The sequence below is a fragment of the Equus caballus genome, chromosome 2, assembly GCF_041296265.1.
Source record: "Equus caballus isolate H_3958 breed thoroughbred chromosome 2, TB-T2T, whole genome shotgun sequence".
NCBI classification, from domain to species: domain Eukaryota; kingdom Metazoa; phylum Chordata; class Mammalia; order Perissodactyla; family Equidae; genus Equus; species Equus caballus.
In genome coordinates, this window is record NC_091685.1 from 19699369 (window position 1) to 19720207 (window position 20839).

The 20839-nt window shown below is 50.6% G+C and overlaps 1 protein-coding gene across 1 annotated transcript; it reads right to left on the minus strand.

Moving 5' to 3' along the window:
* Positions 1–11433: 11433 nt before the first annotated feature.
* On the minus strand, positions 11434–20817 carry UTP11 (UTP11 small subunit processome component). Its single transcript, XM_001503545.7, has 8 exons — positions 20677–20817; positions 17418–17479; positions 16114–16216; positions 15614–15727; positions 15024–15117; positions 14793–14923; positions 12395–12505; positions 11434–11688 (listed from the first exon to the last, which is right to left on the minus strand). The coding sequence occupies exons 1-8, from the start codon at positions 20737–20739 to the stop codon at positions 11605–11607; spliced, it is 762 nt and encodes a 253-aa protein (XP_001503595.1). The 5' UTR covers positions 20740–20817; the 3' UTR covers positions 11434–11604.
* Between the last annotated feature and the right edge of the window lie 22 nt (positions 20818–20839).

A 20839-nucleotide genomic window follows, 5' to 3' on the forward strand; every position in this document is an offset into this window, starting at 1 on the left:
GAAGCCCTCCTGATGCGTCCATTCAGAGCACTGTGTACTGAGCAGCCACACGCAGTGACTAAGAATGCAGGCCCTGGTGTCTGCTCAGGCTTTCGTCCTGGCTGCCTCACCTACTCCCTGTGCGCCCTTGCGCAAGATGCTTACACTTGCTATACCTCAGTTTCCTCATCTAGCAAAAGGAGCTAATGATAGTACCTGCCTGGTAGCATTGCTGTGAGGATTAGGTGAGAGATGAGGTACATTATCACTTAGAAGAGAGCCTGGCATATTCTAAGTGCACATTAAACGTTAGCTATAAAATTAATTTCGTATGTATGATATAGTTATTATATTATTGCTGGGCTGAAGCAGTGCAGAAAAATAATGCATAGGGCTTCCCCCCCACCCAGAATTATTTCTCTTCATTTTCAAAACCATTCTGGAAAGAAAAATTCAAGCTCTCCATCGCCAGTCTACAGACGAGGAGAGGGAGCCCCCAGGCTGTTGAGGGACTCACCCAAAATGACCCAGAAAATTCGTAGCAGGTGCAGTCTCCCAACCTATTCCCCACTTCTGCCTCTTTGTGGCAACCCCATGCCCCAACAACGTGCACTGAGCCCCTTCTAGGTACTTAGGCTCTATGCTGGGTTCTGGGGAGACAGCACCCAGAGGATCAGGGAAGGCCTCAGAGAGGGTGGTACCATTAAGTTGGGTTATGAAAAATGAGTGAGGGTTTTCCTCAGGGGCTCCTGGTTCGGGGCCTGATCCCAAGGAGGCAAAGCCACTCAGCCCCAATGCCCTCAGACCCTACTCATTCCCCCTTCCTGAACCTTCATGCCTCTTCCTGCCCTGCTCGGGACTCTTTTACCAGTGCTCTCCCACCCCTCCACTTTGACTCCAGCATAGAAGATTCAACTCAGGGTCAAGGCCCCTAGACCTTGTGGAGCCACCTACCTTAAGACTTGTTTGACTACAGATTCCTTCAGGTCCCAACTCCTGGTTGACTGCAACTCTGCCCAGAGATTGACCACCAAACCACACCTCAGGGCATCCCAGCCTCAAATGTGGGGCCCATGTACCTTACTATGACCCAAGTTGGGTCATTTGGAATCCCTGGACCTCCATATATGAAATAGGTATGCCCTCATTTATCCGTCTATCGTTCCATGGGCCTATCCATTCATCAACCCACCCACCCATCCGTGCAACCATTCATTCACCAATCTACCCACCCATCCACTCATCTATTCATCCATGCAACCCTCAACCGCTCTTCAACCACCCATCCATCCATCTATCCAACCATCCACCATCCATCCACTCATCCATCAGCCAACTTAACAATCAAGCCGTATGTTGAGCAGTGGGAACACAGAGATAAATAAAACCAGTCTCCTGTCCTTTAAACATTCCTGGATTCGCCTCTTCCCTTCCCACCTCTCAGTCATGTAGGGTAGCATGTGAGAGCCCAAGCGAGGTCATCATTTGGGAGGAAACAATGCATTCTACTGCTGCAGCTATGAAACGTGTGTGTTGGAGCACTGGGAGCCTCCGTGCCCCACTCATTTCTTCAGGGCCCTACAGAAGATGTAGTCAGTATGGCCTCTGCATGGCCCTAGGACTCCCCCAGCTCTAAGTTCTCATTCCAGGGATGCCAGCTGCTGGACCTAAGCTAGAGAGATTTCAAAGGAAGTGGGGAAGAGGAAGGAGCTTATGAACATAACTTCTGCCAAGGGTGAAAATCACCAGTGGGACTCAGTTTTCCTACGAGACATGGCAGCAGCATTTGAGCACCAGAGATACATGGGGAATTTTCTGGACCCAAACTTGTCACCACCTAGCTGTGTGGCCTTGAGCAAGTCTCTGCTGTTCTCTGAACCTCAATTTCCCCACTAGTGCAGTGTGAAGGGTGGTCCCAGCTCTGAGGTGGCCCCTCTCAATTCTTGCTTCCCTTCCACCCTCTGACAATGGGGCCTCTCTGACCGGCCCACACATGAGGAGGGGTAGGGATGACGTGGTTGGTGTCCACAGCCCTGAGTCCTCTGGCTATTCCACCCCCCACCTCCCCTGACACAAACAATCCTCAGTCGCTTCCCCCTACCGCCCCCCAGAATTTGGGCACAGCTGAGGCTTGCTATGCCCTGGCCACCCCATGAATCACCCCTCTATGGTACCCGGGGGAGTGGTCCAGGGAGCATCCTACACCCTACGCAGGGTGAGGGCCAGAATGGAGGCCCTCAAGCAGGCAGTGTCCACAGGAACAATGGGGGCCTGTGGCTGACAGCCGGAATGCAGCCATTGTCCTGCCCTGGCCCCCAACCCCAAGGCCGCAGGTCCCCAGGCCAGGCAGGCTGGCGTGGGTCGGTGCGTCAGGCGCTCGTGTGCCAGGGCTAGGACACATGGCCTGCCGCTTCCCCTTTCTGGGCAGGCGGGTGTGTGGGCCATTGGATCAGACCCCACCTCCACACCCCAGCCTCACAAAGGATCCCGTGCACAGGGTAAGGAGAAGCAAGACAGGACCCAAGGAAGCTAAGCCAGCCTCCGACCCACCCATCCCTGGGGCACTTGGAGCAGACTCAGAGAACGGGCCTTGCAGCTCTGAGACCCAAGCTATACATCACAGTGGGGAGAGGGACCACATTAGAATAATGCAGGATTAGAGTGGGGTTGCTATAGCGACGTATTAGGGTAATACATCTAGGGAGCCCCGGCCCCTTGGTGATGTACGACTCTGCTCAGCTGAGGGGAGCAGGGGGCGGGGCCTGTCCCGCCCCTCTGAGGGGAGAGCAGACACCAAACCTTCTCTCCATGGGGGAGAACATCTGCCTTGGACTCCAAAAATAGGCTTCTCAGAATCCCATCAAGGCTGAAAGAGATGCCCTGCCAATCCAACCTCCAACAACCTCCCTTTAGTCCATGCTGAGCTCAGCTGCAACTTCACATCCCAGCTCCAACCAGCCTCAGCCCTGTGCCCCGCGCCAGCCTCAGCCCCAGCCTCCTCCCAGGCTCTGCCTCTCCACCCCATGCCTGCCAGCCTCTGTCCTCTCTGCTTCAGTGCTAAGGACCATTCCCACACTTTATCCCCCAACATACTATGGGATTAATAGGACTAAATTGGGGGGGGAGAGGGGACACACAAAGAAGGGAATGGAGGGAGGGAGGGAGGAGCGTCCAGAAACACTCCTTGGCCAAACCATTCAAAACTGTGTATTTGAGAGAGGCCCGGAGAATAAGTGAGGGGCATGCTGTCCCCTTCACACCCACAGCCCTCCCTATGCCAGCATCTGAGACCCCACTCCCATCTAATGCCAGGTCTGGGAATTTAACTTCCCTCCACATACGCCCAGGGCCACCAAGGGGGTGGTGGGGTGGACTAGCCCTAGAGAAAAAAATTGGATGGGCCTCCCAACGAAGGAGGACCCATTAAAAAATCTTCCCGTAATATTTGTAATGTTTTGTGACAGAGTCAGGCCGCAGGTTCCCTTTTAAACAGCTGTGTCAAGTCATTTGTACTGGCATGCCCCATCTCAGAGGCCCTGGCCCACAACCCCCTTTGGGAAACTTTAGAGAAAGATTCTCTTGAGATAAGCCCCTTTGCTCCATCCACCGTAGCATCTTGGTGAGGAAGAGGAGGCAGGCCAGATAACCACCTTCAAGAACCACAGGTGTGCCCAAGAGTGTACCCCATCTCTCTGTATCTTGGCTTGCCCTCTGTGTACACTTGTCTGTGTGTAACTTTCATTGCGTGTGTGTGTGTGTGTGCACGCACATGCCTTGCCTCTTCACTGAATGGTAGGTTTTAGTTAATTCAATTGATTACAATAATTAACACAACCCTCAAAAAAGTCCTTTTTCCCTTTGAAAGTGACACTTTGGCCCTGTATCAGAGAGGGGCGGAGTGGCTCCAGTCTGAGCTGGAAGAAGCTGACATAGAAGTCACCCCTCGCACGAGAGGAGGGCATAGGTCATAGGACAAGGCAGAGTAGGAGGCATTGACCTCTACAAGCACACACGTGTCCACCCATGCCCGTGAAACACACACATGTAGACGTACATGCACGTACATTTTGGCCTTAGCCTGGTGTTGTCCCCACAATGGAAGAAACTGGCTTCATCCTTGATTGGAAAGAACCCATAAAGGGGGCTTCTTCTCTCACTGTCCCTCCTCTGAGAGCCTCCTTGCTCACACTCACACAGACATACACTCTCACACACAATATACACACACTCACACATGGTGGAGCGAAGAGAAAGGGAAGAGAAAGGCTAAAAGAAGGTAGGTGAAGACAGAGGGTGTGTGCCCAGAGGATGGTTCCTGGGGGGGGGGGGGGTGGCAGGGTGCCCAGGGCATTGAGTGGGCAGGAGAGCTTCATGGTTTCCTCTCTTCCCTAGCCAGCAACCAAAGGTCAGCCCAGGCGGCTCAGCCACGTGCAGTCCATCCACCCCCATCAGGTCATGTGAGATCAAGACCAAAGCTTCATCAACACGCCATTGTCCTACAGAACGCAGCCTTGGGTTGAACGGGACAAGCCCCCTCCAGCCCAAGACTAGTCAGTGCCCACCCAGAACCTGTGGTCCCCTCCTGAGAGGACCCTCTGAGGGGGTCTCTCAGCCCCTGCCTTGAGGACAAACTAGGTGATGCTCAGCCCGATCCTATCCCTCTTTGGGACTTCCCATTTCCTTCTGAGAAATGGGAAGGAGCCAACTTTCCATTGACACCGAGAGTACTTGAGTGGGAATGGCGAAGAGGGAGAGGAAGGGCCCTCTTTCTCGTGTTCCCTCTCAGGGGTACATACACCATCCCATGCCACCCCCCTGCCTTCCCATTCCCCGAATGCTCTGGAGGGGAAAGAGAGTGAAGCAGAGAGGGCCAAAGAGTTGCCCTGAAGGTCATCTTGCACGTCAGCACTGGGATGGGACCCAGAGCCCCTTGCGCCCTGGCTTTCAGCCTGGACCACAACACAGGCTCCATTGACTCCTGGGCGCCCTCTTTTCCAAGATGCACGCAAAACTGTGGGCTCGTGGTTCCTGCCCACGGGCCCCTGAGCCCACAAGGCTCCACTGGGCCTAGCTCCACAGGACCCACCCAGGGAAAGAGGCCAGACAAAGCTGGCTGGCTGGACCACTGTGGGTGGACGCAGCTCCCAAGTGGCTGGCAGAAGGGAGGAAGAAGGAAGAGATGGCCACTCTTGCACCTACACAAGAATCTCCTGGATCTGGGCTAGAGGTCCTCATGGCCAACCTCTAGACCTCTGTCCTACCCAGCCTGGGATGGAGCCAAAGACCCTGGGGACTCAAATAGGACAGATTCTCTGCCAGTGCCACCTCTACCCACACCTACTCCCTACGTACTCCTTGCAAAAACAAGGACCCCCACCCCCGCCACTGGGACTAAACCTGGGGCAAAGCCATGTGGCCCACCCTCTGTCTCCTACAAGGGAAGTCAGGTCGGGGAAGATGCTTATGTCTGGGGGAAGGGGACAGGAGGCAAGCCGGGATTCCAGCAAGGGGAGGGCTGCCCCAGCAGGATGACAGAGAGATGATTAAACCCACAGAGAAGATTGATAAGGGAACTAAACAGCTGCAGCTCTGCAAGGTGGGCTGGGGACAAATCTCATCTTGTCCTGGCGGCACTCAGAGCACTGGGGGGCTGGGCCAGCCCAGCTGAGCTCACGACCTACACAAGCTCTGAGCAGGGACAGGGACGGGGGTCCAGGGCAGGGCTGCTCCCACCTTCTCCCCCCCAGGCCTCTGACCGTGGCTTCCAGAGCCTCCCTTCCTGCCAGCCCAGAGCTCCCTCCCTGCTCGACACCCCTCTGCACCTGGGCAGTGTGCTCCTTCTCACCGGTGCCCCCTTCACCCACAGCATCTCTGCCACAGCTCTCACTCTCGTTATTATTAGACGTGATTTACAGCGGAAACGCTGAGTCAGACAAACCAAGACTCCCCAGACAGAGGCAGTGGGAGAGGAGAGGAGAGTCCAGGGGAGGTGGCCTGGGACTTCATCTCTCCTGTTTCTCCTGGCTGCTCCAGGCCCAGGATCCTCACCTGGGTCTCTTGGGCTTTCAGATCCCTTTTCTGACCCCCGCTCAGCCTCTCAGCAAATCCTGTCCGCCTCGGATCTTCCTTGGCAAGTTTAAGAGAACAGCCCAGGGATCCGGAAGTCTTGAGAGCGAAGCGGTTCTGCTGAACCATTTCCTCAGACCGGGGCTCATGGTTCAGCAGGCAGCCCCTGATTCCCAGCGATAGAGAGAGGCAGGAAAAGTGCATTGCTGGGGTCCCAGCCCCCACGCTGCAGGCAGAAAACACGAGCATTGTGCGTTCGTGTGGGCGTCCAAAGGCACAAGGACTCGTGGGGAGCACACCCTCCTGCTTCCACCTTTCGCAGAAGAGCCGGGTGGGCAGGTCCGTCCCTGCTCCCTGGGTCTCTGACTCTCTGGCAGGGAGGAACTGGGCATTGTTGCCAAAAATAAACGCTCCCTCTCCCGCTCCCTGGCTCCCGGCTCCCGCTCATTAGGATGCGTGGCGTTTGGCTGCGGTCCCACACCTTGCAGCTCATTATAAATATGCAGTCGCTGCTGGCGCTACCCCAATCATCTCTGCAATCAGAGCTTTTAATTAGGTTAATTAAATTGTATCAAATCTCGCAGGGACGCAGTTCACTGATGCTGATGAGGCAGCCAAAACAGACCCCAGCTCCTCCGCTAATGAAGGCCGCTGCCTGCCTGCGCAGTGAGGGAGCCCGAGCGCATAATAAACTGGCGCATCCTCTGGGAGGAGCCGCTGCCCAAGTCACAGCTCCGGGGACCTGGCAGGGGGTCTGCATCAAGCCACCAGGCTCCAGCTGCAGCAGAGACTCCCACCCCAGGGACCATCCCTTCACTGGAGAACTAACTGGGCAGCTTCGCGAGCCACGGCAGGTGAGCAGTGTCAGGGCCCTGAGCAAGTGCCCCCCTACATGGCAAACTTAGGTGTACCCCGAAGATCCACTGACTCCATCTGGGGGTCCTTCTTTACTTCTCCCCCAGAATGGCCCAACAAGGCCAGGACTCCATCTCTACACACACACACACACACACACTCACACTCACAGCCCTGTTACTGCCCCTCTGGATTGTCTTATTAGCCAGGGAGACCAGGCTGAGACTAGAAAGCTCACCCAGCCACTGCTGGCCTAGTCTCCATCTGCCACGGAGGCCATCTGCCCCTGTCGGGGGGTGGCTTATAATGCTACCAGCCAGGAGCAGAAGCGAGTGGCACCCCCAGTCCCCAAGTGCCAGATGGACAGTGCATCCTCCCACCTACCACTCCACCTTTAAAGAGCCCTCTCTGCGGGAGGGATGTTTGCCCCCAACCTCCTGGGATCAAATTAGCTAGAGATGCGAGATGGGGGCTTCCTTCCCTGGCCCCTGCCCATCCGGAGCTGACTGTCCCAGTACCCTGGCCATCCACTGCTGGCCACTGGAGACCACAGGCTCCAGAGCTCGAGGGCCCTGCCAAGTCCTCCCCTGCCTTGAAGCAGGAAGGCAAGCGCTGCCACCTCCAAAGGGGCTGCCCCAACACTACTCGACTGGCTCCAACCCCGCCCCTTCACCCCTCCGTCCCTGGGCTCTGCTGCCGAGCAGCTGAGGAGAGAGGATGGGGAAATTTTCAGTGCTCTCGGGACAAGTTGTTTCTGCTGTAGAAGCTGGTTTTTTGGTTTGGAAAGGTTTTTTTTTTCCACCCAGTAATGTGAAAACATGAAACCTGAAACCAACTCCCCACATGTGTCACCTCAGAGAGAAGCCTTTGGGGTAACTTGGAGAAAGCTGTAAATGAGTCATTCTGATTCGGGGCGGCAGGGGGGTGCAGCCCAGCTGCCTCCAGGACACCACAATTTCATTAACACTTATGATCTGAGCAAGGATGTCAGGTGACAGACAACAGGAGGAAAGGGCTTCCATCCCCCCCTCAACCCCAAACACAGCAGTCCCCAGATAAACTCCTGCCTAGAAATAGCTAGGTCCTTGTCTCTGTTCTGGACCAGCCTCCACTACCACCCCATGAAGCCGAGGGCTCAGGACTGCACCACTGCCCAGCACCAAGCAATCTGCTTCCCTCACGTGAGAGAGGAGACAGCCGTTGCCATTACGAGGGCCATCAAGTGAAGCAGACAAGACTGGACAGGGAGAACCAGGTAGAAACTTTGGTTAGGAGAGAGAGAGATGAGGCAGCACTTTCTCACGTGATGATGACAGATCCAGGAATAAGGAACAAGGAGACTCCGTACAGGCAGTCTGAAGAAGCAGGAGAGATGTTTTTCCTCCGACCAGAGCAGTTTAGGAAAGGAGAACAAGCAGAAGCACGACCTGGGCATCCACTTGAGCCTCCTACCTCTAAGAGGTGGACTTGGGGCAGGCACCCCTGCGCCTGGTGGTAGTTGTGTAGCTTCTCTCTGACCCTTCCCTGGACTTCCTGCTGAGACAGACCCATGGAGCTGGGGGGGAGCCCTGCCAGCAGGGAGGCCCCGTGACCTGGCTGGCGAGAGAGTGCACCCTCTTGACCCTAGCAGGCAGCTGCACAAGCCCAAGAAACCCGAAGTCGGTATTTCAGGTCTGCCCTCAATTCCTCCACGCACCTGGGGCTCTGCGCCATGACTCCCACCCAAGCTTCGGCCTGCCCTTCCCCAACACCCTGTGCATGAGGCTCTGTGAACTGCCGTGCCGGGAGAGCTGGAGGCAGGGAGGCCAGCACCATACACCCACTTGCCTCACTCCTTCAAGTCCCAACAGGCCCTGCCCTCACCGGCCTCCACAGGTAGGCAGAGCGAGTCTGCGTCTGCTGGCTGCCTTCCCTGGAGGGTGCGCAGCTCTAATTGCTCACTGTCCCACAGCCAGCAGCACGGGGAGAGACAGCAGGCTGTAAACACTCACAACTGCATGTGGGGAGCCTCGGCCATCTCCACCTTCTGCACATCCTGGGACTCCAAGACATGCTTCCTCCGTGGTTCTCACTAGAAATGTGAGGGGAAAGCCCTTTCGTGCACAGTCCTCGTCTTGGGGCCACGCTAATCTCAAGCTGGGGGAGTGGGGATGAGGAAAATCTTTTTTCACAAGAGCTGTCCCCTATGCTTTAAATCCAATAAACAAATACCTACGAAGTGCCTACGGAGTACAGGATGCTGAGGACAGGATGCTTTCGGCAGAAGCAAAGCGTGCTAAGTGGGTGGACACCAGCACAGCACCCTGAGAACTAAGCCCAGCGAAGGGGCAGCAGCTCCACCTACTGGGCCCTTTCCCACCCTGTTGCCGGGAGTCAGTTCCCTTTGGAGTCAAAAGATCTTATTCAAGAATAAAGCTAGGGCTTGACACTCTCCCGCTTTGGTCAGAAGGGCCCCAAGATGTGGCAAAGGACTAAGACTGAGCCAGGCTGGTCAGTTCTCTGCTGCGGAGACTGGGGGGGTCCACGTCATCCACGTAGACGCTGCTTTAGAGTCCTGGTCTGTACAAGAGGCCTGAACCACACGGGCTCTGACTCAGGGAAACGCTCCACCTCCGTAGGCTGCCCACATTCCCCTCGGCACCGCCAAAGCAGACTGCCCCCGAGAGCCCAAAACACCTGCTGGGACTGGAAGCGGGGGTCCTGAGGAAGCAGGTCTGTTCCCCTCCCGAGCGGAGCCAGGAGCCTGAGGCCCCACTGAGCACCACAGCTTCAAAGCCCTGGCCTGTTTTCCGGATCCATGAGGCCTGTCTTGGGTTAATCACAAGGGGCGGCCAATCTCTTCCCTTAGAATCCTTAGGCCTCAGAGACAATCCTAAGTTTAACAGCAACTCAAGACACCTAGTTACATCCCCATATAGCTCTCTGATTACCTCTAGCCTGGAGCTTACAGCACTCCAAGAGGATGGGCCTTCCTGCTCCATGTGGCCTGGGCACAAGCCTCTGCAAGCATCACTGGGATGTATGTATCGTGTAAGGACTTGTGCGGGTATCATCTGTGTATGTGAAACCCTGGTGGTGTGTTCGTGTACCAGAGGGTACGTGGATGTGCACGCACCTGGTTTGTGAGGCCTGAGTGGTACATCTGAGTGTGCATCTATTGATGCCAGAGCCTGTAACAGGTGTGTCCCTTTGTGTGGGCATGTGCTTCAGAAGGCATTTAGGTATACTCCCTGTCCTCCTCCCACCCTTCCCACCCAGCAGGGGCGGGGGAGAGAGTCAGAGCAGCAGCCTCAGCTGTTGTCCCAGGAACAGAGTGCTGCTTGATCTGTTCCCTCCCCTGTCCAACACCCTGTGAGGAGTCCCTTCCCGGGCTCGGGACTCAAGTCCCCAGATGCCTCCGTCATAAGACTATCAACGTTTACTCAGCTCAGCCCCTCCTCAGAAGGGAATCCACGCAGAGACTGGGAAGCACCTCCTTCCTGAAGGCAAAGCTGCTGGCTTCTCTTCCTCTGGCCTTTCCTCCTACTTTTCGGGGCCCCAGAGCTGAATCCCGCCGGGGAGGCCCTGAGAAAACAGGCTTTCACTTAGCCTTTGTACAGGAACCTAGCAGCCATGGGAACTTACTGAGTTTTAATGATGACTTTTTTCATCTTTATCATCCACGCACAGCTGCTCCCCTCCAGGGGGAGAGGCGTCAGCAAGCCTCCCAGAAACCCGCTCCTCCCACAGGTGCTCTAGGCATGCTCAGTCCCATCCCGACTGGCCTCGGCCTACCATCCCTATATGGGCAGGGAAGGGAGGGGTGAGACTCTGGGAAGAGAACGAAGCTGCCACACACACCCTGAGGTCCGTATCTGCAGGGAGAAGGTCTGTACCAAGCCATTTAGAGCCTTGGAATCAGGAAGTGACCAGGAGCGCAGAGGGCAGGAACACAGAGCCAGGTCTGTTCTGATGTGAGCTGCATCGGTAAAGAATCGGTGCCCCTGTGCGTTCCTAGCTCCAAAGGTTTCTGTCTGCAGCTCTGAAGTGTAAAAGAAAAAAATTCCTCCTTGGCTAATTTAAGAAAGCCACCTGAATATCCAATAATGAATGAATGAGGGTAAAACCAGTCTAGCCACTGGATAAAACACTATGCAAACATTAAAAATATTTAATTTTTACTATGAGCATATATTACTTTTAAAAAATTTAATGATGTAACAAAATGGAAGAGAGCTAATGATTTAATACTTAAGTGAAAAAAGCAGGATATAAAATTGTTTACTACAGTTACAACTACCAAACACAAAAACCAGCGCATACCTTCACGAAACGGAGCAAACCAACCAGAATGCTCACGGTAGTTGTTCACCTCCAGTGCCCTAGTTCCTAGCAGTGTAAGTAGGTGATAATTATTTGCTGTTCTTGAATAAGTACTGGGATTAGGGATGAACTCATTTATTTTCCAAATTTGCTGTAATGAGATTATTTAACTTTCATAACGAAAAAAACGGAAGTATATAAAAGTAAGACTGATTTCACAACCCACAAACATTAAGACAGGGAAAGGGGCTTTAATGTGGTTCGTATCAAATGTCAGACCTACAATAAATTATGGTTACAAACAGGAAAACCAAGTCATCTAGACTAATGGAATTTGAAGTTACTGGAAAAAAAAAACAGAATTCTTTTCCATGCGGAATGACAAGGCTTATGCATAACCCTTCAACGTTTTCGACGACTCTGAAATTTGTAAATTGCTGGGGAGTTCACTGTTTCTTTCTTCACCTTTACTTTCCGAGTTTTATCCTATAAAAGAGTAAAAAGGTTACCAGTAAAGAGTAGGAGGGGGTTTTGTGAAATAGGAAGGTTCATCAAGCACCTTTCTGAAAGCCCCAAACTCAGCCCTTCCCCAAGGTCACAAGGGGCAAAGCCCTCCGGCCTCCCCAGGCGACAAAGCAACGTCTCCCCCGGGCATCTAGAATGGTACTCGCTGTCTAGAAGTTCTCGGGAAAACTGAGAAGCATTCAAATCATTTTTTGTAGGGTTTATTCTCTCACGGAACCCCAGCTGAGAAAGGCAGACCTAGATGGTCTGCAAAGCTGAAGAACCTGACATTTAGAGGAATGATAATAATATGAAAGGGGCATCTTATATTCCTTAGCTCTGCTATTTAACTACACGATGTTGTCTATTTTTAAACACCAATGAGTGACACGCAGTGTTTTGTTAACCTGTTTAAATGTTACAGATAGCTGCTCATAAGCTATAAAGTTCATGTGCTACCCGATCCTACCCTTTGCTGTTCCAAAGCTCTGACTAATAAGCCCCTTATTACCTTCTTAATCAAGGAGCATTTCAACACTGTCAGAGTAACAGACACTGGCTCAAACCACTGCCCCCAAGGAGCAGACATTTTCACGTGGGTTGATTTACACACAGCTGAAATCCAGGCTCAGTAAAGACCTTTACAAGGAGGGGGAAAAAAACCACGCAGGCCTACGGCTCTCCTCACCAGAAGATCTTTGCGTGTTTGAATTTTCTGTGCGATAACGAACAATTTCTTCTCGCGCTCGATCCTCTGGGTCAGGCAGTCATACTGCTTCTGCCTCTCTTTAGCTATCCGCTGCAGAAGAGAAACACGCATTTTCAATAAAACAGGATAAAAATGAGGAGGAAACGGTATCTTAGATCCACTTAAGCCCAGATACATAAATGGTTTCATCAATTCCCTCCTCACTCCAGAATCAACGTAACGAGATACCATAAAGCTGTCCATTTTAGGAACATCACATCCTAGAGCTGAACGGAACCTTGGAGACTTGCCCAGGGCCACGTGGTTCACCTGGAGCAGAGTCAGGACGGCCTGAGAGGCGCAAAGATCCCAGGAAACTTTCCACCACTACACTAAGCTGCCTCAAGCTTTGTGTGAGCATCCCGGTTCCCTAAGGTGACGCAGGAATAAACCAGTACTGGAAACCCTACATGACGTGAGTACAGAATAGAAGGGGCACCACGTGATGCACTGGTGTCTGAGAACCACAGACTCCAAAGAGCAGGACAGGAGGCTGGCCCAGTGGCGCAGTGGTTAAGAGCGCACATTCCACTTCGGCAGCCTGGGGTTTGCTGGTTCGGATCCCGGGTGCGGACATGGCACCGCTTGGCAAGCCATGCTGTGGCAGGCATCCCACATATAAAGTAGAGGAAGATGGGCACGCATGTTAGCTCAGGGCCAGTCTTCCTCAGCAAAAAGAGGAGGATTGGCAGCAGTTAGCTCAGGGCTGATCTTCCTCAAAAAAAAAAAAAAAGGAGCAGGACATTCTCAGCAGAAGCTCACGTGAGAATTCTCCCTGCTGATGACTCCTCAAAGACCAGTGGTCCTTAAACTTTGGGGACTCACAAACCTCTGAGACATTGACAAAAGCTTTGATTTCTTGCTTGAAATAAATGTACATGTGTTTGTACTAACTTGTACACACATATATACCCATTTGCACAAAACTTCCATGTGGGAAGAGAGTGTTCAGACTTCGTAAAGCCCATTCACGGATTGTCACCCCCTCCAAGTTACCGACTAAAAGTTCCCTTGCAACTCCACACCAGCAGTCTCTTAATAAAGATAATTGTGCTTTAAACGAAACAACCAAAAGAAACAACACTACTAGATACAAAGGGCAAGATCCCAACCTTGCCAAACTCTCAAAAGGTGTGCTAGCAAACTAGTCTACACAGGCGTTTGGAACACCAATCTCTTCAGGGACTACTGCAACACTTGAGAAGTGTCGGTGATACAGCTAATTGAAAATACAACTAATTGACAAACAGGGTTATCACGAGAACACTAGTCAGCCGGCTCCTCAGCTGGAAGTGTTATCTACATAGAGGGGAATATTACTGGGCCTCAGACGGAAACAATTCACCAATTCTAGCAGAGTCTCACAGCAGTGGCTTCAGACAGCTTTTGTTTTCACTTTATTGCACAGACTGTCAAATTTATGGGATTACCCAATATAGTCAAACTAATTAGGGGTATTTATATTACTAAAGCAAGTTTAGCTGCCTCTGAGCTAGAGAAACTGCTGTGAAATTAAACATTGGAAGCGAAGCTGATGCGGTGTAAATGATTCAAATCAAAACAGAACAGCTGTCTGCTTGAAACACATTGACAGCATTTTTTTAAATGAATCACTCAGAAGTGAGAGTTCAACTCCAGAAGGCTTTGAGGAAAAGCGTGTCTCCTGCACAAACCCAGTTACGGTCATGGAAAGCACCGTAAGGAAAGGTCAATGCAAAATTTTCAATATGTGTATTCACTACTAAAGGTTCAATATCAAAGCATACCACATCCCTTCATCTTCAGCATCCCCTCCTTTCTCTACATTTCAAAACCACCGGCATCCCTTACAAGCACTGAAAGCCTGAAGCCCAGGGTCAGAGCTGGCATTCAAAGGCAGATCGAAAGGCCAGAACCTCAGCTCCTGACCACTGTGCCACATGGCCTCCAGTCTTAGAAACCAAGGAACCCTCCTCCACTTCCATCCCCATCAGCAAAGCCTCCTTCCACCTTGCTAAGAGAACTTCAAGAGTTTTCCACATAGAACTACATTAGGAACAGTGGCCAGGGGCTGGCCCAGTGGCGCAGTGGTTAAGTGCGCACGTTCTGCTTCGGCGGCCCAGGGTTTGCCAGTTCGGATCCTGGGTGCAGACATGGCACCACTTGGCAAGCCACGCTGTGGCAGGCATTCCATATATAAAGTAGAGGAAGATGGACACAGATGTTAGCTCAGGGCCAGTCATCCTCAGCAAAAAGAGGAGGATTGGCAGCAGATATTAGCTCAAGGCTAATCTTCCCCCCAAAAAAAAGGAACCTTCATTCCCCTAAGCTCAGACCTGAAGAAAAGCAGGAAAATTACCTTAAGGCGAGTCTGATAGGTAACTCCTTTCACTTTCTCCTTCTGCAAGGTCTCTATCGTGGGTCTATTAAAGACTCTGTCGATGAGTTCCGGGGCTGTTCGCAGGTGAGTTGCAACATCAAACTGTTCAACTAAAAGTCAAGAGAATCCTTAAGGCACTGTCTGTCTCTAACACCAACCAACACAGACCAATATGACACACTGGCCCAGAAAGCTTCAAACATTTCATACCTTCCTTTTTGGTGTCAAAAAAGAACACATGCTTATTCTGTTGCTTCCCCTGGAAATCCAGCAGATGGAGCTCTGATTTTAGTCTTTCAATTTTCTAGAACACAGAATATGGTCTCATTTTATATTGGGTTCTTCTAGGCTAGCCGAAATAAATTCGCAGAAGTGTAAACCATTTCACATCATCAGCAGCAGCCAGCAAAGAATCTGCTTCACTCTTTTAAAGGAAAGGACCCCTAAAATTTATCAAGCACCAACCACGCCTCAGGGGCTGGGCTAGGCATTCCACGAAACTCAATCCTTACAACAATCCCCCGGCACAGAAATGAGGAAACAGCCTCAGGGAGGTTAACTTGTCCACAATCAGGGGGCTAATAAAGGGCAGAGCCAGAATTCAAACCTAAGTCTGTCTCATTCCCAAACTTGAACTCTTTCCACTCCACCATGCCGACTATACGTCTAAATCATTATCACAATTAAGCACAATTTAAGACTGTACATGCCAGAAGAAAGCAACTTATAACCTGAGATGGGGGATTTATACTTCTCTTAACCGACACAAATACATCAGAACAAAGAGTTTCAGTTGTTACCTTAGCTTCTGCCACCCTTTTCATTTCTATATATTTGACATCCTGAGTTCTCATCAGTTTCAGCTGTTCGGGAGTCACCTCTTCCTTAGTCTCCTTAATAACATGAACTCCATCCTGAAATCCAAATTTAAAAGATACATTTCCTATTAGAGGAAAATTATTAGTAAGCTGATGGCATAGTTTGTGGTTGGAACAAAGACAACCAAGTGCTTTATGCAACAGCAGTCCAAAACACTAGGCCCCAAGGTGCATGCTCAATTTAGCACCTCCAGTCACGCGCCCTCAGAGCAGCTCCAGGCATAAGACAACTCAGATTCGGGGGCAGAAATGCATGCTGCTCATGAGGGGGCAGTTTTCCCCTGGATACTGACCAGGAGCACCTGGACCCAGTGGAGAAACGCTCAATAAAGGCCAAGGATCCACTCTCTCCATCTTGTCCCCCACCTATTTTCCTTACTGAGCTGGAGCTCAAAACACCAGCTGATACATTAGGCACCCACCTGGAGTTTAACTCGAGTCATTTTATAGTAGAATTCATCTGGATTCTTTTCAAGAGCCTTCTTCCGGAGAGTTCTGAGGTATTCTTGCTTTTTTCGGTAGTCACTGAAAAGCAGGTGAAACAAGGTGCATAGCAAAAAAGAAAAAAACTCTCACAACGGGCCAACCGTACAAGCATCTAGAGCTCACACGAAATGAAAACTCAAAAAAGCCAAAGCAACGATTAGATTTGCTCCAGACTCCACTGTTACTGATGCTGAGCTCGGGTCTCTGCAGGTCCTCTCCTATCCCAGCCCCACCAGAAAGGAGCTGTCCCCATCTCACATGTTTTAGTGCCATTTATATCATTACAGGAAGAGCCCAAACAAAGCACAAATTAAAACTTCTTAGACAGGGTTCTGATGCAAGCCTGGGCATCAAGTGACCACATGAGATTCAGAAACGACACAGTGCACTACAGCAGAGTGACTAGAATCGTAGACTCGGGAGCCAGACTGTCTGGGTTCAAACCTTGACTCCGCCACTTCTGGCTAAGTAACCTTGCCTAAGTTAGTTAACCACTCTGTACCCCAATTTAATCTGTAAAATGGGTATGATGATAATGGTATCCCAGAAGCTTGTTGGGAGGAATAAATGAACATAAAAATGGTAAATCTTCTAGAACACTGCCTGGCCCAATAACAGCACTCAGTTATTACTAGCCTTAAAAACTCTAGGACCCAGAGGAAATCACTTAATCCATCCCCCTCTGTTTCAGGAGCATAAAAAGGACCTCAGCTGACATGCACGGCTAACAAATAATTATAAAGTATTTAGCAAAGAAAGTGCTAAAGAAGAAGAAGAATGGGGATAACTGTTTTATGAGTTTTCAGAGTTCATTATCACCCACGCTCAGTTTCATGAATCCATCTTTCACATCTCCTCATTCCGCACCACACACGCAGTGATGTAAGACTCAACAACAGGAATCTTAGATTCTATCGTGCACTTCAAGAAAAGCGAGAGAGAAAGGACCCAGCTTTTGGCTCAAACACCAAGGCCGGAGCAAATCAAAGCCACTGTGAGAAGATGATCTGGAGCGACACCATAAAAAAATTCACAATGCAACTACAGTTACATAAATAACACTCTGCCTAAACAAAGACAGAAGCTTGGGGTCACAGCAAAGTGTATGACAGGCTGCCAGAGCTTTGGCCTCTTATCAATGGCAGGAAATTATCCCCTGTCGGACACTCGGGCAATTCAGCCGCAGAGCAAGGAGGCTGTAAGCTTTCTTGGCAACACCTCCAGCAGAGACACAACTCACTCTGCACGAAGTTTGTAATCTTTCTTTTTCTCCAACAGGCCCAGATGTTTTCGAAAGCCGGGCTAGAAGACAAAAGAAAAAAAAAGTGTTCAGTTTCCTCAGCGAATGCACACCCACATCGACACGACACCTGACTCGGGAACCAGAGCCTCTGGAGCGCTCAGCAAAGCCTTGTCCTTGGAGCCAACTCGCTACTCTGTTCCCTCCCCTCCCCCAACTGGGCTCTGCCCAAGGACCAGAGGGACCATGTGGCCGCCACAGAGGTCACAAGCACTGCCATAGTAGGTTTCTTGGCCTATTAAGGACAGAGAGAGGCAACAATGACTCGGCACTAAGCAGGCAGTTGCCAGTTGTACTAAAATTACTACAGACTTAATCCAAGGGTTTATAAAATACTACGAAGGGAAAACATAGTAACAGGGAGGCAACTGTGGTAAGGCAACTAAATTTAGAGTCTAGAGAACTGGGTTCAAATCCAAGCTTTACCTCTTCACAATCTGTGACCTTGGGCAAGTCACTTAACTTCTCTGAGCCACTGTTTCCTAACTGTAAAATGAGAATAAGGTAAGTACCTCACATGGTTTTGTGAGGGTCAAATGAGCATCTATAAGAGGTGGTGCCTGCACACGGCTTGGCCCAAAGCAAGCCGCCAGCACATGTTTACTGTTATTATTGTACTTTTGGCACAAGGTCTGAGAGAAAACCAAGTACGATAGAAAATACCTTCTCGAACACAGAACTTGGATGGCATGGAAGGTACAAGGATTAAATCTTGGTATTATCTTTCTACAGCCTAGCATTTGTTGTGCACTTAATATACGTCAGGGTCAGTGCTAGATGCTTTTGCCTACATCATCCTATTAGGCCACATTTAGCAAGCACTTATCCCATTACAAAGCAATCTGCTATGCTCATTACACACAATCTCATTTAATCCCCACAACAATCACGGAAAGTAGGTAAGGCAGACACTACTGTTATCCCAATTTTCCAGAAGGGGAATGGGGTTTAGAGAATGACGTGCCCAAGAACACAGAACTACTCAGTGGCAAAGCTAGAACCAGAACCCATTCTATCTGGAGCCAGTCTGTGCTCTTCTCCAGCCCACTAGACTGTATCCTCTTCTCCTCTGAACAATCTCCGCGCGTGAGGAAGCACATACATTTCTCTACTGTTTCAATTTGCCTAATAATTTCGGTGGGATTTTCAACAGTCACCTTTCTCATCTTTTATCCTGCGACAAAATAACGTGATGCAACAAATAACTCAATATTTCAAATAACATCCAAGCCTCTCCTGCTAATTTATAATTATAGCAAACAAAGGGAGGTTGACAGAGTGGAGAAGGAAAACTCAAGGGTCCCAAGACCAACAATATGACACAGAAATCTTGAAATAGCGTATGTCCGTTTGAATGTACATCTGCAGTATAGAAGGAATCCTGGCATTGCATCTGAAATAGTTCACATAATTACACACACCCCCTCCGCACAAAATAGGCCAGGAGTTCCCCCACTGCCTCAGTGAAGGACCGAGAGGATACAGTGCAAACTTTCCCCTAAGAGGGAGTGCTCTTGGCAATGTGTTTAGCCACCTTTCCAGCACGCCTCACCTCTCCCACAGATTCCTACTCAGACAGGGCCATGTCCTGCTCACGACGAGCCTCGAAAGCCCTCTCTCTTCTCTGCTAATAGAAATCAACTACTTACAACTGTGACCTGGGACACAGTATTCAATCTCTTTAAGCATCGGATTCCTCGTTCGTAAAATGAGGATAGCATCCACCTCACAGGGAGGCTAGAGGATTATATGAGATGGGCCTTGTAAAGCACGCAGGGCTGTGCCTAGCGAGAGTAAGGGCTCAAACGGGACAGCTATTATCATTGACTTCTAAGTCCAGTCAGTTTCGCCCTAACATTCTTTCCCACCATTTCTACTCTTCCCACTCAAATTCCTCATTTGGCATTTTTTATGTGCCATTTCTTATAAAGCTGCCTCTTTATTCATCTTGTAGTAGTCTCTGGATTCAAAGCACTTGGTCTGATTTCTGCCTTTGGTGCCTGCCAGCTATAGTAGCTGGATGTCTTTGAGCAATTTACTTAGCCTCTCTGAGCCTTAGTTTCCCCATTTGCAAATGTGAGAAAATAATAGCACCTACTTCCACACACACTGTTTAGAGTTAAATGAGATACTGAGAGGAAAGCATCTTGCACTGTCTGGCTCTGGCAAACAGTAAGCAGTTCGAGCTATTATTACTTTCAGACAGGTCCAAACATAGTCCCCGACACCAGGTGGCAAATTACACCATTGCTCCCAGCACACCACTGAGCACGCAGCAAGTGCATAATAAATGTCTGATAAATGCTAAGAAGCAGGAAGACTGAATCGTGGTTAAGAAGCCTTGGTTCTATCCCACCACAGTGGGATAGACTGTCAGTGACACAACTTTAGACACATCCTTCTCCCTCTCTTGCCCAGCTGTAAAATGAAGTTGGACCAGAGAGCTCTAAGGGCCTTTCCAGACTGGATATTATGTGATTCCTGAGAGCAGTGGAATGGATAAAGGGATTCTGCATATATTAAACGAATTTCTACTCAACCTTCCCACCAGACACACCTTCCACAGAAGTCCTACAACTGTTTATTCTGCCTGCATTTGTTGTTTTTGACTGGGCAAGTCACTTTTGCTCTCTGGACCTCAGTTTACTCATCTGTCTAATGTGAATAGAAAATACCAACGTTACAGGGTGGGCCATAAACCAGAAGCGTATAGGGGAGATCTTCACGGACTACAAAGCCCACACGTAGTGATGATACCACGTTCGTTAACGTCAGTCTCTTCGCTCACGGCACCACAGGCAGCAGGCAGAGCTGAGCATCATTAGATGCGGGTTCCAATTCCAGCCGGGGCATTTACTGGCTATGCGAGCCTTGACCTTGTCAACTTCCTTAGAGAAAATCAAGCACTCTCCACACAATCTCTCATGTAATTACATCTCTGAAACCTTGCAAGATAGCATGGATTATCCGCAAGGAATGGGGAGGAGCCGGTTCTCTTCCTAGAGAGGGAAAAGCCCCTCCTCCTCGAGCCGCGAAGCTCCGCCCCCAAAGACGCCGGCGTCATTAGCATGTATTTGCATTTATTTACATACAGCGTCTACGTTCGGAACAGACTAGGATCCAAAGGTGGCCAAGGGAGTAAGGCGAGAGCGATACAGGGGGCCAGGGGCTAGCGCTCGTGGGGCCGGTCCAGTCCTACCTGGCTTCGCTCTCGGTGTTCCCGCTGCCGGGACTTGGCCGCCTTCCGAAAAGCCGCCGCCATGTCTGCTCACGCCTGGACAAGCTCAGTACACAAAGCCGGTTTCCCACAGCCTCAGCCGCCGCGTCCACTGATCCTACCGGAAACAAGCCAAGCGGCCGGA

Bases quoted from the DNA above. Each gene is read 5' to 3' on its own strand.
- UTP11 (XM_001503545.7), bottom strand. From the start codon at position 20,739: ATGGCGGCGGCTTTTCGGAAGGCGGCCAAGTCCCGGCAGCGGGAACAC. The intron at 16,217-17,417 runs GTGAGTTGTGTC...CCTGCTTTTCAG, and splicing joins GATTACAAACTTCGTGCAGA to TGACTACCGAAAAAAGCAAG. The intron at 12,506-14,792 runs GTAATTTTCCTG...TCTCTTCTGCAG, and splicing joins CCTATCAGACTCGCCTTAAG to CGGATAGCTAAAGAGAGGCA.